General features: G+C 45.2%; 2 protein-coding genes across 2 annotated transcripts; both read right to left on the bottom strand.

Annotated features, from left to right (window-relative positions):
* Positions 1–648: 648 nt before the first annotated feature.
* Positions 649–11,768, bottom strand: traf3 (TNF receptor-associated factor 3). The gene is made up of 14 exons (XM_056394405.1): positions 10,351–11,768; positions 7,074–7,236; positions 6,821–6,986; positions 6,585–6,636; positions 6,383–6,487; positions 5,984–6,148; positions 4,924–5,004; positions 4,754–4,828; positions 4,559–4,651; positions 4,341–4,481; positions 3,770–3,947; positions 3,226–3,569; positions 2,820–3,011; positions 649–1,932 (listed from the first exon to the last, which is right to left on the bottom strand). Exons 2-14 carry the CDS (start codon positions 7,231–7,233, stop codon positions 1,897–1,899), a joined length of 1,788 nt encoding a protein of 595 aa, XP_056250380.1. The 5' UTR covers positions 7,234–7,236; positions 10,351–11,768; the 3' UTR covers positions 649–1,896.
* Positions 11,769–11,839: 71 nt separating this feature from the next.
* On the bottom strand, positions 11,840–15,980 carry rcor1 (REST corepressor 1). The gene is made up of 13 exons (XM_056394410.1): positions 15,354–15,980; positions 15,205–15,264; positions 14,801–14,881; positions 14,664–14,716; positions 14,407–14,568; positions 14,204–14,322; positions 13,896–13,974; positions 13,763–13,813; positions 13,492–13,638; positions 13,303–13,380; positions 13,139–13,196; positions 12,524–12,780; positions 11,840–12,338 (listed from the first exon to the last, which is right to left on the bottom strand). The coding sequence occupies exons 1-13, from the start codon at positions 15,541–15,543 to the stop codon at positions 12,294–12,296; spliced, it is 1,380 nt and encodes a 459-aa protein (XP_056250385.1). The 5' UTR covers positions 15,544–15,980; the 3' UTR covers positions 11,840–12,293.
* Positions 15,981–18,326: the final 2,346 nt, after the last annotated feature.

The following is an 18,326-nucleotide window of genomic DNA, read 5'->3' as shown; positions in this document are numbered from 1 at the left end:
TGTTATATTAACCGTTAATCAGCGTCACATTAACGCACACTGAGGTCGTGATGTTGTTCTGAATATTAGCACGGCTGTGATTGTCAGCCCAACATCACTACTCATGTTATATTGTTTGAATATATACATGGATGTTTTTCTGTGTGACATCACTGTTTTTGAAAAACAAAAAAAAAATTAGTTATAAAGAAAAGAAAGTTTATTAAGGTGAAACTCATGAACGGGTGATTTTAAAGTCTCAGAGACCCCAGAGAAAAAAATTCAAATTCATAATAAATCTAGATCTTTCCTGGACCAGGACTCAGCCCTCCACCAAGTTCAGTATAAACCGGTTCAGTTTTGATTTAATCCTGCTGACAAACATAGGTAACTATAATTAATGTGTTTGTACATAAAAATTAATGAAGTCATGTTATAAGGTTTGGTGTTTGGTTTGTAAAAACCTTCAAATTAACCAAATAACAGAAAAACCATCAGAATTTTTTCTTTAAAGGTTTTAATTTTTCATAGGAGAAAACTTAGTGACGGCTTTAAGGTTATTTGGTTCATTTTAAGATTCCATTTTTCTAAGTAACAGCTTGTAACAGCTCAGACTGATAATAAATAAATTTAAATAAATATGTAAATTAAAGGGAAAATAAAAGCAGATTCTTCATGTTTTCTCTTTATTTTTATTCACACATTAACAAACATTCAAACTGTGCAAATGAATCAATGAGTCAGATGAATCTGTCGACGCTGAGAAACTCACGAGGCCACAGAGGAACAGCTGACTGGACTCTACTGGTTTCTACTGCTCTGGAATCCAGATCTTAATGATATCTCTTTCTGGGTCAGGTTTTTCTCAACTCAGTTTCCCATCACCTCGACATTCAGTGTCTCTGAACTCCTCTGAAGCTGAAGCTGTAGTGTTTTATCCTCCTACAGATCTTTGAACATGTCTGATAAACGTTTGTTTGTTTGTTTGTTTACTCTGAGGTTAGTGACAAAATGTTTCTACCTGCTCACACCAGGTGAATTGTTGACTGAACTCATCTGTTCACACCTATAAAAATAAATATGTAGAACACTCTGGACCAGGCTGCTGATGGGAGGTTCTTCATGTTTCTACTGTTTGCTTGTTTCTATTTTTTTCTCTATTGTTTGTTTCTAACTACTGTTTTTTGTTTGTTTGTTTGCTTCAATTTCCTTCTACTGTTTGTTAATTTCTACTGTTTGCTTGTTTGTTTATTTCTGTTTGTTTCTGTAGATCTGAAGAACAACAGTTTCCACATCAACACCAAAAATCAATATTCAATAACCAACAACTTCCTTCAAACTGACTCTTTTCCTGATCAACACTTTTCACTGGATCCTACTGGTCTGCTTTGGTCTCTACTGGTCTGTTTTCTGCGCTCCTCTGTGGCTGTGGTGATTTCCCAGCATACCAAACAGGTAAGAAACAGGAAGTAAAGCTCGATGCACGGCATCAATAATGAGCAGCAACAACATCCTCGCTGCAGTGGCCATGTTGGCTCTGAGTGATGTCACCATGGTGATGTCATGGCAACACTGATCCATTCACACACACACACACACACACACACACACACACACACACACACACACAACACACACACACACACACACACACTCTCACACACACACACACACACACACACACACACACACACACAGAGTTCTGTAGTCCATCAGCCAAACAGAAGAGGACCTGTCCACTGGTCTGTGTAGAGTTCACTCTGATTGGCTGCTTCCTGTCTGACTCTTCTTCTGTTCTGTCGGCGTCACTCTCAGCTGGACCATCACTGATCCTTCCCATCATCCTTTGCTCTGCTGTGCGTGGACAGGTGAGCTGATCTCAGACCAGCGAGGTCAGGGTTCAGAGGGGTCACAACGTCACGGGTCAGGGAGGTCAGAGGTATCCACAGTAACCTGCCGATCAAACCAATCAATACAGAAATTAATCAGACTGTCAATCAATCAATGAGTAATCAATTATTCCTCAGTTCTCAGTCCTCTACATGTAGTCCTCAGACCTCTACAACTAGTCCCCAGTCCTCTACAACTAGTCCCCTGACCTCTACAACTAGTCCCCTGACCTTTACAACTTGTCCTCAGACCTCTACAACTAGTCCCCTGACCTTTACAACTTGTCCTCAGACCTCTACAACTAGTCCCCTGACCTCTACAACTAGTCCTCAGACCTCTACAACTAGTCCCCTGACCTCTACAACTTATCCTCATACCACTACAACTAGTCCCCTGACCTCTACAACTAGTCCTCAGACCTCTACAACTTATCCTCATACCTCTACAACTAGTCCCCAGTCCTTGACAACTAATCCCCTGACCTCTACAACTTGTCCTCAGACCTCTACGACAGTCCTCAGAACTCTACAACTTGTCCATAGACCTCTACAACTAGTCCCCAGACCTCTACAACTAGTACTCAGACCTCTACATCTAGTCCTCAGTTCTCTACATCTAGTCCTCAGACCTCTACAACTTGTCCTCAGACCTCTACAGCTAGTCCCCAGTCCTTTACAACTAGTCCCCTGACCTCTACAACTTGTCCTCAGACCTCTACAACAGTCCTCAGAACTCTACAACTTGTCCTCAGACCTCTACAACTAGTCCCCAGTCCTTTACAACTAGTCCCCTGACCTCTACAACTAGTCCCCAGTCCTCTACATCTAGTCCCCTGACCCCTCCAACTTGTCCATAGACCTCTACAACTAGTCCTCAGTTCGCTACAACTAGTCCTCAGTCCCCTACATCTAGTCCCCAGCCCTTTAACAGGAGGTGTTGCACGTCCTCACCTTGATAAATATGGTGTCGTCTTTGATGTAGCTGCCGGTCTCCAGGACGCTCTGAGATACAAACAGAGGACAGCCGGAGGCGATGTTCATCTCTGCTGCAGGACGTCTGAAGCTGCTGCTGTTGGGATCAGGTTTAAAGGCATCACCCAGGTGTTTCCTTGATGGACCCTGGTCCATCAGCATCAGAGTCACCTAACAGAAAGACACAAGCAGACAGAGGGACACTAAGACAGACAGGCTTGTCACCATCACTTTGGCTCTACTACAACAACAATAACAGGATGGAGCCAGAAGATTCAGCAATACAGAATCCTTCACTTCCAAAACACCTCGTTAAAGCCAAGCCAGTAACCATGCAGTAACCAGCCAGGAACCAGCCAGTAACGAGCCAGTAACTGATATGTACCTTCTGTTTGAAGGGCCAGGGCAGCAGGGCATCGTATTCACCCCTCATCACCACAAAGAACAGGGAAAGGTGCGTTCCCTTGCCCATGCCATCTCCGTTCAGGTAGACTCGGGCGCACATCTTGTATCCGAAATATCCGGTGTAAAATGGCTGTGAATACAGCGACAGCGTCTTTGCTGCCACCGCTTCCTGTTTTCGTCTCTTGTAGTCGCGGATCTTCCAGATCAGAGTCCCGTTGTAGCTCGCCGTTTCCAGCACCTGGAAACGCAGGTCCATGTCGGCCAATCGGATCTCATGGACACTTAGCATGTCGTCATGTCGGTTCAGCTGAGTCTCCAGGGGCGCTACAAAGAGGTGGATATTCATTATTGTGTTATTGATTGACTGTGTGTGTGTGTGTGTGTGTGTGTGTGTGTGTGTGTGGAGACCTCTGCTATTAGTCCCCAGACTTCTGGAGCAAGTCCCAATCTTTCTTAAGCTAGTGCCCAGTCTTCCATAACTAATCCCCTATAACTAGTCCCCAGACCCCTGTGTGTATTCTGACCCAGAGTGTGTGTTGTGGATCCGGTTCCGCTGCGCCCCCCTTGTTCCAGAGCATTCAGCCTTGTCCGTACGTTCTCTAACGTTCCTCTCAGGTCTTCCACTTCGTCTCTGAGCAACCTGAGAGAACGAAGCTCCAGCTCCACCTCCAGGAGCTTCTCTGAGTGAGAGCTCATCAGTTTCTGTAGGAAGACAGAGATGGCTGTAAAGGTTTGGGGGAGAGACCAGGGTCTAACTGAGAGTCTAGTTGATGCTGACGAGACCCCACCCGAGTCTTTGGTCTCATTGGTGTCATTTGTTTAAAGCCCTAGAGAGCATAGAACTGTCCTGTATGTCTAAACACCTTGTCTCAGTCAGAACCTGATTTACATAAAACAAAAACACACTTTGCATCAATCTTAGAACGCTCTCAGACATTGTTCCACTAACTACTTGTTGATTTAATTAACATTATAATTGTTATAATTTACCTTCATCTATTTTATTAAATTCTAACCCACTCTGAACTTCCACAGCAAAATCAAATGTGTGAGATAAATACATTGCCATCACTAGTTGGACTTCAGGGACAGTACCTGCATGGTGGCCAGTTTCTGCTCCATCTGTCGGTTCTTGTCTCTCAGCTCGTCGTTCTGGTTCTCCAGTTCAGACAGACGGCTGCTGAGAGCAGGAAGCACTTTGTACCTCTCCATCAGCTCACCTTTAACGTCCTCCACCTGGAAACACACAAGGATTAGTCAGGTAGCTTTAATATCGACCTGTTTTAGTAACTCAACCTGATTGCTATGGTTACCTTGTTCTCTAACGAGGAGTTCCTGTTGGCCATCAATCTCAGGTGCTCAGCTGCGAATGTGGACTCATGTTGCCTCATTTCTTGGTTCAAACCCTGAAACACAAAGACACACAGCAGGTGTAAACACAGTCTGTACAGCAGCTGGTCACTCAGCTAAAGGTCAGGTCAAAGGTCAACAGGATGATGACATGTTACCTTGAAGGTGCAGCCATACCGGTGGAACTGACAGCTCACCTGAGCTTTGGGACAGTCGTGTTGGTGATTGGACAACTAAAAGACAAAATCAGTCAATCAGTTTTATTAATACTGCTGCAGCCAAACCATGGTCTTGTGACTAGACAGCGGAGGACAAACTGGGTCAGTACCTCACTCCGGGGCAGGGAGGAGAAGGAGCAGTGGTTTGGACAGGACACTGGGAACGTCGGACACACCGTCTCTTTGTGTTTCTGAAAAACAATTCATATCAAACTGTTTCCTGTTCTCAGGTCGACTCTGTTTCTGGGAAAGTGAAGACCTCCAGACTGGAGGTACAGGAGGTCAGCAGGTCCAGGTACCCCCAAAAGTTCACGACTGAGACTGAGCACCTGTCTTTCAACCTCTACGACTAGTCCCCAGACATCTACAACTGGTCCCCAGAACTCTACGACTAGTCCCTAGACCTCTACAACTAGTCCCCAGATATCTACAAGTCCCCAGACCTCTACAACTAGTCCTCAGTGCCCTACAACTAGTCCCCAGACCTCTACAACTAGTCCTCAGTGCCCTACAACTATTCCCCAGACCTCTAAAACTGATCCTCAGTCCTCTATATATAATCCTGAGAACTCTGCAACTAGTTCCTAGACCTCTACAACTAGTCCCCAGACCTCTACAACTATTCACCAGACCTCTAAAACTGATCCTCAGTCCTCTATATCTAATCCTTCGAACTCGGCAACTAGTTCCTAGATCTCTACAACTAGTCCCCAGACCACTACAACTAGTCCTCAGTGCCCTACAACTAGTCCTCAGAGCTCTACAACTAGTCCTCAGTCCTCTACGACTAGTCCTCAGTCCTCTACGACTAGTCATCTGACATCTACGACTAGTTCCCAGACCTCTACTAGTACCCAGTCCTCTACAACTAATCCTCAGACCTCTACAACTAGTCCTAAGAGCTCTACAACTAGTCCTCAGACCTCTACAACTACTCAACAGTCCTCTACAACTAGTCCTCTGACCTCTACGACTAGTCCTCTAAAACCTGCCTCCAGACCTCTACAACTAGTCATCAGACCTATACGACTACTCAACAGTCCTCTACAACTAGTCCTCTGACCTCTACAACTAGTCATCAGACCTCTACAACTAGTTCCCAGACCCTCAGCTAGTCCACTTCCACTGCAGGTTGGTAAGGGTGATGTCAGCAGTGATGTCATAGGCTACCTGCAGTTCAGTCAGAGGCATCTTGGTCATGCAGAACTCGCAGGTGGTCTCTCTGTGTTTACATTTCCAGCTCAGATGGTCGGGAATCTCTTTCCTCATCATTCGCTCTTTACATTTACCCAGTGGACAGGGAACCTCAAAGAATGGACACACGTTCAGGTGGTCCTATAAACAGACAGACAGATAGATAGACAGACAGACAGACAGACAGACAGACAGACAGATGAGAGACAGACAGGTGAGACCTTGGAGTGCATCAATGTTTCTAGATCAGTGGAAATGAATGAGAACTGTTGTGTTTGATGTGTCCACATATGGGATTTATCTACGGCACCCTACAACCAATGAGTATGCAGGATTCTCTGTTGCCATGGTAACAGTGTGTGAACATGTTCTCACAGGTATCTGGTGCAGACTCATCTGCTCCTGACAGCCGTTGGCTTCACTTCGACAGTAAACCTTCAGAGCCATGATCTCCCGATGGCAGCAAACATCTCTAAAGATCTTAAACACAAACCACAGGATAGTCAATAACTGATCCATAATCAATCAATAATTAATGACAACATTATCTGTCTTGTGATTTCCACTTCCAGCCCACCTTGTCTTTGAACAGCGGCTCCATGTCAGCTGGACACACCGGGTTTTGCTGACTGCCGGAGGACAGAGTACATTAAGTTACTGAGTCAACTGGTGACAAACACCTGACATCTGCTGGTCCGAGAAAGAACTGCACCTCCACCTGCTCCACCATCACTGGACTGGATGACACTGCAGCAGGAGCCAGTGTGGTGGAGGAGGAGAGGTGTGTTTGTTATCTCTACCTGTGACTCTCACCTGAGGATGTTGTTGATGCAGCTCTGACAGAAGCGGTGACCACACTCAGTCTGGCGGGGCTGACACAGGACCAGCCTGCACACTTCACAACAGTATTTGGCTTCTGGAGTCTCTACAAAGTGGTCTCTGAATCCTCCGTGAAGGGGCAGGAAACCTGCAGGTACACCTTGAGACAGAGACACGGGTGAGTCGCCTGAGGGAACCCTTTTGTCTCCGTAAACTAATAAGACATTCATTCTGAAACTCTATTTACCTTGTGAGGCAGCGGGGTCGCTGGAAGGCCAGGGATTGGCTGGACGGTGAGAGGACAGGGTGATGGGAGCGGCCACAGAGATGGAAGCGGCCAGGGAGGGCGCCACCTGCTGGAGGGGAATCTGCACCTCCCTTCCATCAGCACTCCTCCCCGCTGACATGACCTTGGGAGGGAGAGGGGGTGGGGGGGGTGGGGGTGCAGTAGATAAACAGTTAACTTACAAACTGAGACAAAAAAAGTAAGATTCTCCAGTTTGCACATGCTCAGTAGAGTCCAACGGACGACCATGACATAAGTTTTTACTTCCTGATTCTGCTATCTGATGCTCAGTAAATCATTCAGGGCTTTTATTTTGAAGTTTAGAATGTGTGTGTGTGTGTGTGTGTGTGTGTGTGTGTGTGTGTGTGTGTTAAAGATGCAGTCAGTGGAAAAGCCCCTAGCATCCCCACAACTGAGCCCTGACAGGAAGTGATGTGTTTCTGTTTTGTGTGTGTGTGTGTGTGTGTGTGTGTGTGTGTGTGTGTGTGTGTGAGTGAATTTCTCCTCTCAGTCTTTCACTCTGTCTCCTATCAACATGAGACCTGAACCAGGATCCGAAGTCTGAGGTAACTTCAGGTTTAACTCCTACAGCCCTACGACTGTGGTTCACTTGTAATCGAGGTAAATCACCATGGTAACTGATGCTGAACTCCTCACCTGCTCCGGATCAGATCAAAACCTGTCAACAGCCAAACCACTGACCAATCAGATCCCTGAAAAGACTGAGTCATCATTCCTACAGGATCCTGACAGGGACAAAAGAGTTTACAATAAAGTGTGTGGTTGTGTGTGTGTGTGTGTGTGTGTGTGTGTGTGTGTGGTGTGTGTGTGTGTGTGTGTGTGTGTGTGTGTGTGTGTGGAAAAACCCTGTAAATTCTCTGAACTTTGTCTCTTGTTTTTCAGTCAGAGTGAAACCTCGTTTGCTTTCACTTCAGCTTTAACTCTTTTAACACTTGACTCAGTCAGGTGACAGATCACCTGTTCAGGTGCTAAACAGAGAACCTTCATGTTCTGAGTCTCTGCTCTTTCACTGAAAACTTGTCAGTACAGAGAGAGAGTTAGCATTAGCACAAGTGCTAACACAGTGTCAGCCACTGCCAGTTACAAGCTAACAAAGATGCTAACTATGCATTTTGATACATTGCTAGTCTCTGATTCTGGACTCAACAGACTCCTCATCTGAGTCTGGGTCTGAGTCCGGGTCCTCGATGAAGACCAGAACCAGATGAAGACCAGACCAGTGCACATTACAAATCTCCCAGAGTCCTGTTCTCTCACTCTCCTGACCTCTGACCTTTACCCTTTGTCGTTTTGTACTTGGAGTCTGGTGGACCACTTTGGACACATCTGGGACTGACACATCTGTCCTCTTCCTCTTCAACCACCACCAGGTCTGATGGTTCACCAGCAGCTGGTTTTCAGTCTGGAACCTGGAAGCCTACAGGATCTCAGACCTGTTGTCCTGTCAGCACCTGGGGACTTCTGATCCAGACTCATCACAGATATTCCTGTTCGCTGTCCCAGCATCTGACACCCTGCTGGACCGTGTCAGCGGCCTGCACCTCGAGTCCTCCTGCTGCGGTAGACCCCTGCCTCCATGGATCTGTTCCTGGGGCCTGTTGGGACTATGATCAGAGCGTCTGTACTGTACTATCACAGCTGGGGACTTAGCTGGGAGCAGAGAGCAGCATGGAGGTCCTGAGCTGACCCCCTAGGACAGCAGTACCCCAGAGACAGACCACCTGAAGAATCCCAAAAACTCTGTGACGCCAAAGATGGCATTTGTATACATCTCGCCCCTCCCCCACATCAAACCTGACGCAAGTGAAACCATGTGCCTGTGTAGTCCAGAGATCAGACCACAGAAACCTCCCAGAACCAATCAACATCACAAAGGGTTAGTCTCAGGTATGAGGAGCTGGAAAGGACCAGCACCAGCACCAGGACCTGATCCACTCCCACTGGCTGAAGAAGCTAACAGCGCTACCCAATCACCGCGAGCTGCTAACAACAGGAGTTCACCTGGACACAGGACAGGACCAGCCTGAGCAAAAAGGACCCCACAAAGGGGGCGGGTACCCTGCCTCTACAACTTGGATGCTCCTCTCAGCTGAGCAGCACCATGAGTCAACGCAGAGGGTCAAAGACCAGCTGCTGGTCCATAGACCAGTGAAGCAGGACTCTAAGACTCTGAGTCCCAACTGGACCAACTACAAAACCAAGATAGCCTGAGACTCACTGTATGAGTCTTGAGACCACAGTGTTGGTGCTACCAGGGAAGTAATTACCTTATACATTTATATATATATATTATTGATAATCATAATATTATTGATGATTGCTGCTCAGATATTTTTCACATTAAACTGGACCAAACATCTGGAGACATCTCTGAAACTGTGAAATACAACAAACATTTTCATTAATCAATAATCATTGTTGATTGATTGATAAATAAGGGAAATAACTGATCACTGATCTCAGGACTTTGGAATCAGTCTCTTTCTAATCATAGTTTTTGATATAAAATCAACTGATCAGCCGATCTGTGAACAGTCCTGTCAACCTGAAAACAGCTATTAACTATTAAATCGATTGTGATAAAATATCAGATCAGATCAGAGGCTCTTTCTCTATTGTTGATTGATTGCTTGATTATCAGAATAGTTGCCAGTTACTGACTGAGTCATTGATTAATCGTTCTCTTTGATGGAGATGAACAGGAGTGTGAGATGCTTTCAGGCTGATCTGGTTTAAATTTCACTTTCTGCTCTGAGTTTGATTGATCAGGTCTGACAGCAGTTTCTGAATAAACTGCTTTATTTTATCCTTTACTCCCCAGGTCCTCTCCCTCCCTGTCTCTGTCCCTCTGTCTGTCTTTATTGACATGAACAAACGGATGTTATTGCCACAGCAGTTTACAGAATGTTAAAATACATTAATTATTAAATGTGTCACAAACTGGCTTTAGATAAGAAAGTCTGTGTCTCTCTCTGCCTGTCTCTCTGTCTCTAAACCTAACTTTCTCTCTGTCTGTCTCTCTCTCTCTCCCTACCTCTGGTTGTCTCTCAGTCTCTGTGTCTCCGAGTCAGTCTACTCAGGTCTGATGTAAACACTGACTGATGCTAACTGTTAGCTTCTTTAGCTCCGCGTTTCCCTGGCTGGATTTACAAACCACTAACACACAGCTAACGTGTTCTCCCGGGTTCTACTGATGTTCTACTGACTGTGGACTTACATGAATCTCCTCCGCAGGCCAAAGCTCAGCTCGGCAGCTCCTTGGCTCGGTGGACTCTCTCCCGGATTCAAACCGTCAACCCGCCGCTGCCGCTGCCTCGGAGCCTCCAGGCCTCAGGCGAACTCCTCATGGTCCGGGTTTAGCTTCGGGGTTCTGGTTCAGGGTTCTCTGGGTCCTGTGCGTCCTCTGTCTGTGTGTGTGTGAGAGAAGTCACTGGGATCCAGTTCAGAGATCCAGCGGGGAGGACTGGGCTGATCACACTGGAAACCCCCTCCGCAGCTTCCGCCCAGGAAATCCCCCAGCTGCCCGGGGACGGAACCGGACCATCAGGGGGCGCTGTTTGTCTCAGACTGCAGGGACATAACAAGACCACCAGGGGAGCGCTGTTTGTCTCAGACTGCAGGGACAGAACAAGACCACCAGGGGGCGCTGTGTGTCTCAGACTTCGGGGACAGAACAAGACCACCAGGGGGCGCTGTTTGTCTCAGACTGCAGGGACATAACAAGACCACCAGGGGGCGCTGTTTGTCTCAGACTGCAGGGACATAACAAGACCACCAGGGGAGCGCTGTTTGTCTCAGACTGCAGGGACAGAACAAGACCACCAGGGGGCGCTGTTTGTCTCAGACTTCAGGGACAGAACAAGACCACCAGGGGGCGCTGTGTGTCTCAGACTTCAGGGACAGAACAAGACCACCAGGGGGCGCTGTTTGTCTCAGACTTCAGGGACAGAACAAGACCACCAGGGGCGCCGTTTGTCTCAGACTGCAGGGACAGAACAAGACCACCAGGGGGCGCTGTTTGAGTCAGACTACAAGAACAGAAGCAGCTGGTCCCACTGTCTAGCTCCGGTGATACAGGGTTTATCAGCTGTAATTAACGGCTTCATTAATGGTTAATAGATTTACTGATGTTTGATTGATCAGTTATTATCCATTAATAAGAACATTCTGGGGGGTTGCCAAGTTATGGCGTTACAATACCATGAATCATGTGCCTCACTGAGGAGGTTCTTCAGTTTCAGACTGATCAGGTTTACAGTCTGAACTGAACCGGACTGTACTCAGTGTTTCACTGTCACGTTTATATATATATATATATATATATATATATATATATATATATATATATACATACACATATATACACATATACTTTTATACATATATACACATATATATATATAGTTCATTATTTCTATTTAATTATTATTCCACCAGCTCAACTTTCTCTATTTGTATTTTTCTTATTTCAACATTTCAATCCTGTTTGTTTTTATGGTTAAAGGATGATTCATCCTCCATGTGTTATAAAGTTAGTTAAAAAAAAAACTTGTTGAATTCTCTTTCCCATATTTGACCTCATGATGTTTTCCATGGAGGTCAAGGAGAAGAGGTTAAAGAGGAGATTGTTTTGACTTTTCGAATGCAGCCTGTGTGTCTGTGTTTGTGTTCTAAACTAATAAAGTAATAAAGAGTAGACACACTCATTTTTCATGAACTTTGGTTTTATTGTCACTCCTCTAAATGTCCTAAAATCCATAAAACAGGATGACGATACCTGAGTGACATCATCCAACATGGCTGCTTGAGTTCAACACCTCCACCCCCCAAAACACACCTCCACACACACACACACACACACACACACACACACACACACACACACACAAACAAACAAAACAGAAACAGCAGATTTAAAACAGAAAATATGAAAAAAAGACAAACTAGGCCCCTCCCACTTTGATTGACAGGTAATGTCTGATTTCTGATTGGTCCAGAGAGAGTAGTAATGACAGGTGACAATTAATGATACAAACCTCAAACCTGGTCAATCGACTCATCAATAAAAGTTCAACACACTCTAAGTGATAAACTGAGAAAATACAACAAAATAAAATAAAATGAAGACATCATAAAACTAGAGGGGCGGGCCAGAGCGTCTCAGGAGGCCAGAGGCTTCTGGGAGTCCAGCGGAGAGGACGAGTCCTGCAGGACAGAGTAGAAACAAAGTAGAGTTCCACATAACTACAGAAGAAACAGTTCAGTTACAGTAGAGTTCAGTAGAAACATTAAAAGCTAGGTACATGTAGCGTCAGCATTAGAACAGTAAATTAACCTGAGGCAGACAGGGAGGATTCTGGGATTTGTAGTACACATAACTAACTCCTCACCTCCTTTGTTTCCTTGGCAGTAACCTCCTCCTCCTCAGCAGGACAAACTTCCATCTTGTCCTCCATCTTGTCCTCCTCTACTCCCCTGTCTCCCACGTCTCCTCCCTCCATGCCGTGTTCGGCCTCCCACTCCTGAAGAACCTCGTCCAGGTTGAACCTCCGTCTGTAATTCACCAGGAAGTTCTTCACCTGAACCACCGACTTGTTACCAATCACATCTGAGATTGCCTGGAAGTCCCGCCCATACTTCCTGATGGCTGCATGGGATTGAATGTGAGAAAGAGTCACCGACCAATCACACTGAGTTTAATACAAGAGTCCCTGCTGACATCAGACTGTCTGACTCTGCTGAGACTTCAAATCCAGACTGAACTTCAGTCACTTCACTTCTTCTACAGTTAAACAGTCAGTAAAAGTGAAGAGTCAGTAAACAAATAACAGTAAACAGTCATTAAAACAGTGAACAGTCAGTAAAGAATAAACAGTAAACAGTCAGTAAACAGATGACAGGCACTCTTTGTACCTGGTCTCAAGTAGTTCAGGTGTGTCAGATCACCTTGTCACAAATAGTTCAGGTGTGTCAGTTCATCTGGTCACAGGTAATTCAGGTGTTACCTTGTACAGCGAGCAGCTGCTCCTCTGTGGTCCAACGAGTGTTAAACTTCTGATTCACCTGCAACAAAAAACAAACACGTGAACATGAAGATCAACAGCTACAGCAACAAACAAAAACTGACAACGTTGATAGTCAACCAGCATGTTGCTGTTGCCATGGTTACCTCAGGTTGCTTGAACTCCTCAACTCCTGAGCTGAGCTTCTCCTTCAGAGCGCTGTTCGTCTGTTTGATGGTCTGAATCTGAAACACACCAAGAGACAGGTGAGAGAAAGGTGAGGAAAGAGGGACAGGGGACAGACAGACAGACAGATAGACTGACTGTCAGACAGGTTAGCAGACAGATAGACAGACCTGTCTCTTGATGGAGACCAGCTGACAGTCCAGGTGTCTGATGAGTCCCTGAGCAGATGAAGACGAGAGAGAGACGACGTCCTGCTGATTCAAAAACATTCCTCTAGGAGGACGTTTCTTCATCCGCTGAGACGCCTTACCACCTGTCTAAGAGACAGATAGGTACAGAGAGAGACAGATTACTATGACCTGATTGAGACAGACAGGTACAGGGAAAGAGAGACGGGTTATTACAGAGAGCTGAGGTGAAGCACGTATTCAGGTGATTTACCTTCAGTCCGGCTGCTGGTTTCACCTCTGACCTCTCTGATCCAGAACTCACCTGAAACCAGTTTCAAAAACCAGTCAGTCAACAGTAAACAGTCAGTGAACAGTGAACAGTGAACCAGTGAAAAGTCTTTCACCTCCTTCTTGTCGTCTTTGCTTTGGTCGAACTCCGAGTCACTCGGAGGATTTCTGTTTCCGTCTTCAACTTCATCGTCGCTGAAACACAAACAGTTCATAGTTTAATCCAATCACATCGCAGAATTCACTTGTACACACCTGTGCTGTCGAGTCCAGGATACTAGTACCTGAAGTGTGTCCTGCTGTGTTACCGATAGTGTTACCTATAATGTAAGCTGCAGTGTTACCTATAATGTTACCTGTAGTGTTACCTGTACTGTTACCTGTGGAGTTACCTGTACTGTTACCTGTGCAGGTAGCAACTCACCTGTCATCTCGCTCTCTCTTGTGTTTCCGGGTCTGTCGGTCCATCAGACTGGTTTTACTGCGACTTTTCTTCCAGGAATAATAAAACCGAACCAGACTGGCCATCGACTTATCAGGTAACTACACAGAGAATATAAACCATGATTCTACAGCAGGATAAAACTACTGGTAACAGTGGTCAAACTGGTTATACTGGTGAGGTACCATCTGCTGGATGCGGTGGAAGCTCTTGCCGTGAAAGCTGAAGGCCTGTTCGAACAGCACTCTGTCCTCCACTGTCCACTCATCAGGAAACGGGGTGAAGTTCGGCAGATCAGCCAGAGACTTCTCGATGTTGTGTTTGTGCCAGAAGAGCATCCCCAGAGCCTGAAAGCCAGGTTATACTGGTTTATACTGGTTTACTGAACAGTGCCCTACTATTGGTGTGAAGGTTACAGCAGAGTTTGAGTAGAAAACTTTACCTGCTCCATGTTGTAGCCGTGTTTCTCTTTGGCGATGGCAATGTACTCGTCCACTGAAACACAGACATCCGATATTAAACTTCACACTCAGGTTTTTTTCAGACACTTGTTGAGTTTGGACTGAGAGTGGTTCTTACACTGAGTCTGGTTCAGACAGCTGCTAGGGATCCAAACCAACATCCCCAGGTTTTCTCTGAGCTGAGCTGCCTGGGCCACTTCTGATAACACACAGAAACACACTATTCTCAGATAGACAAGAACCAGGACCAGTTCTTCTTCAGTGCTGACTCCAGAATAAAATCTGGTAAAAACAGACTCAGCTGGACCATAAAGTCTCACACAGAGCCAGAAACTATAGAAAAGCGCTGTCTGAAAAATTGAAACATGTACAGAACCACCAAGGTTCACCACAGAATCGGAATCAGTACGACATATGTTCTATAAACCTGGAACCATTATGAGAGCACCCGAGCCAGTATCATGCAGTGCAGTGTTTGCGTTGTTCGAGGCTACCACTACCGAGCTATGTTTAGTCTCTTACCCGGGTCAAAATCCGGAACCACGGCCTGATATTGCGATCCGACCCGCATCCCTCCTCCACCTGCACACACAGCACACAGCAGTACTCAGCAGCAGTACTCCGGAGTACACGAAGTACACAGTAGGACTACAGTGACCGAGGCTACCCACCATGCTCCTCGTCGCTGCTGGATCCTGAACTTCCTTCTTCCCAGCAGCTGTTGGTGCTGGTTCCATTACCGGACAGATTCTTTGCGCCGGGGTTCGCCGCTGCTCCGGGGCCGCTGCTGCCGCCGCCCGCCGGGGCTCTACCTCTCCTCTTTCCCGGAGCCTCCGGGTTTCTTTCCAGCATCGCCGGCATGAGGAGCACAGAGGCAGCCCGGGCTCAGTGCTAGCTGCTAACTCAGGCTAGCAGTTAGCTTGTTAGCTTAGCTGCCCTGCTAACTGAACCGAACCGGCTTACCAGCCTCGTTGAGCTAAGAGTCCGATCCGGACCGCAGTTGGGGGGTATGGTGGGTAGGGGTTCGGTCGGTGTGAAACAGAGACTCGGATGCGGGAATGTTCAGTGTGATGAAGCTGACAGAAGCTAAAGCTCCTCCGGCAGACAGATGCTAACTGTTAACCCGAGACCAAGACTTCACACCGAGGCAAAAAAGTTCCGGAACACGCAGCCGGAACCAGAAGAGACCAGATAAAACCAGACCGAGACCGAGCACAGACCCCGACACGACCACCGCTACCGATACAGAGTCAATACAACTGACACAACTGAGATCAAACCCTCTGAGGCTGATCGATCGATCAGAGCAGAGCAGTGCAGTGCAGTGCGTGCGTGTGCGTGTGTGTGTGTGTGTGTGTGTCACATTAAGACATCATCAGACTGTTCACATATTAAACAGCTGATAGTACTACACATTAATCCTAGTTTATATGAATCAAGTTTGATCATCGAGTCTGCCTCTCTCCCAAACTCCAGAAATATATACTTTCATGATGAAGTGAAGTCACCCAGAAAATCAGTTAATCAAAAATTAATCAGATTAATAATAATATGATTAATAATAATTAATTTAATATTAATTAAGAATTAATCTAATAATAATAATAATAATAGACCCCCCCCCTTTAGTTAATGTTAGGCTAAGTAATAATAATGAGTTTAATAACAATAATGGCAGCTGTGGGTTGAGCAGGTTCAGGGGCAGTAGGTGGTCTGCAGTCACAGATCCAGACTGTCCAGGTCCAGAGGTCCAGAGACCTGCAGGAAGAAGACTCAGACATCTAAGTGTTATATTAATGCCGACACAGCTGCTTTCTTTAATGACATTAAATCAATTAATTTATTGATTACATTTATTGTGTGGCTGTGTCTCAGCAGGTAGAGCTGTCATCCACCAATCACAGGGTTGATGGTTCAATTCCCAAACAGCTCCTAATTGTCAGACAGATAAAAAGTAAAACTCTGTGATAAAACACCTGTATAAAGTCATTTATGTCTAAAGGCAGAGTTTCTGTCACTTTACTACATTTACTTTGAGCATCATCACGGGGGGAGTAGAGTAACACTTTTATTTTTTACTACACTTTCTTACATTATCTCACTATAGGTCATATTACATTAATGATAATAATAATAATGATGATAATAATAATTATCATTATTATTAACCATTATTTAATTTATAATTTATTAGCAGTTGTGTTTATTTGTCACTGCTGCTGATGTGAAGGTGATGATGATGATGTTGATGACGAAGTGCAAAATTTCAGAGCTAGTAGAGGCTGAGGTGAAGAAATAAGTTTGTCCTGTGTGATGTCATCATGTACCATCAGTCCAGTCTGATGTCATCATGTTCATATCCCTGAGCTTTCTGGTTTGCATTTCATTTCAATTACTTTTGTTTATTATTTTATTAGTAGTTTTGTTTAACTGTCACTGCTGCTGATGGTGAAGGTGAAGGTGATGATGATGATGATGATGATGATGATGATGGTGATGATGATGATGATGATGATGAAGGTGATGATGATGATGATGATGATGAAGATGAAGGCGATGATGATGATGGTGATGATGAAGATGAAGGTGATGATAATGGTGATGATGGAGATGAAGGTGATGATGATGATGATGAAGGTAATGATGATGATGATGAAGATGAAGGCGATGATGATGATGATGGTGATGATGAAGATGATGGTGATGATGGTGATGTTGAAGATGAAGGTGATGATGATGATGGACATGAAGGTGATGATGATGATAGTGATGATGAAGATGAAGGTGATGATGATGATGGAGATGAAGGTGATGATGGTGATGATGAAGATGAAGGTGATAATGATGGTGATGATGATGATGACGATGAAGGTGACGGTGATGATGAAGATGAAGGTGATGATGATGATGATGGAGATGAAGGTGATGATGATAGTAGTAGTTACACTGAATGAACAGCAGGGGGAGCTCCTCATCATGTTTTATTCTGTAGATCTGACTGTAGATCAGCTGATTTATTTTCATCTGCCTGATGATGATGATGAGGAAGGTAATGATGATGATGAAAGTGACGATGATGATGAAGATGATGGTGATGATGTTGATGATGATGATGATGGTGATGATGATGAAGATGAAGGTAATGATGATGATGGAGATGATGATGATGACGATGAAGGTGACGATGATGATGAAGGTGATGATGATGATGATGGAGATGAAGGTGATGATGATAGTAGTAGTTACACTGAATGAACAGCAGGGGGAGCTCCTCATCATGTTTTATTCTGTAGATCTGACTGTAGATCAGCTGATTTATTTTCATCTGCCTGATGATGATGATGATGATGAAGGTAATGATGATGATGAAAGTGACGAGGATGATGAAGATGATGGTGATGATGGTGATGATGATGAAGATGAAGGTAATGATGATGATGGAGATGATAATGATGACGATGAAGGTGATGATGATGATGATGGAGATGAAGGTGATGATGATAGTAGTAGTTACACTGAATGAACAGCAGGGGGAGCTCCTCATCATGTTTTATTCTGTAGATCTGACTGTAGATCAGCTGATTTATCTTCATCTGCCTGATGATGATGATAATGATGATGATGATGATTGAGTAACATCCCTG

The sequence above is a fragment of the Seriola aureovittata genome, chromosome 13 (genome assembly GCF_021018895.1).
Source record: "Seriola aureovittata isolate HTS-2021-v1 ecotype China chromosome 13, ASM2101889v1, whole genome shotgun sequence".
Classification (NCBI taxonomy): domain Eukaryota; kingdom Metazoa; phylum Chordata; class Actinopteri; order Carangiformes; family Carangidae; genus Seriola; species Seriola aureovittata.
This window is presented reverse-complemented; position numbering and strand designations above follow the sequence as displayed.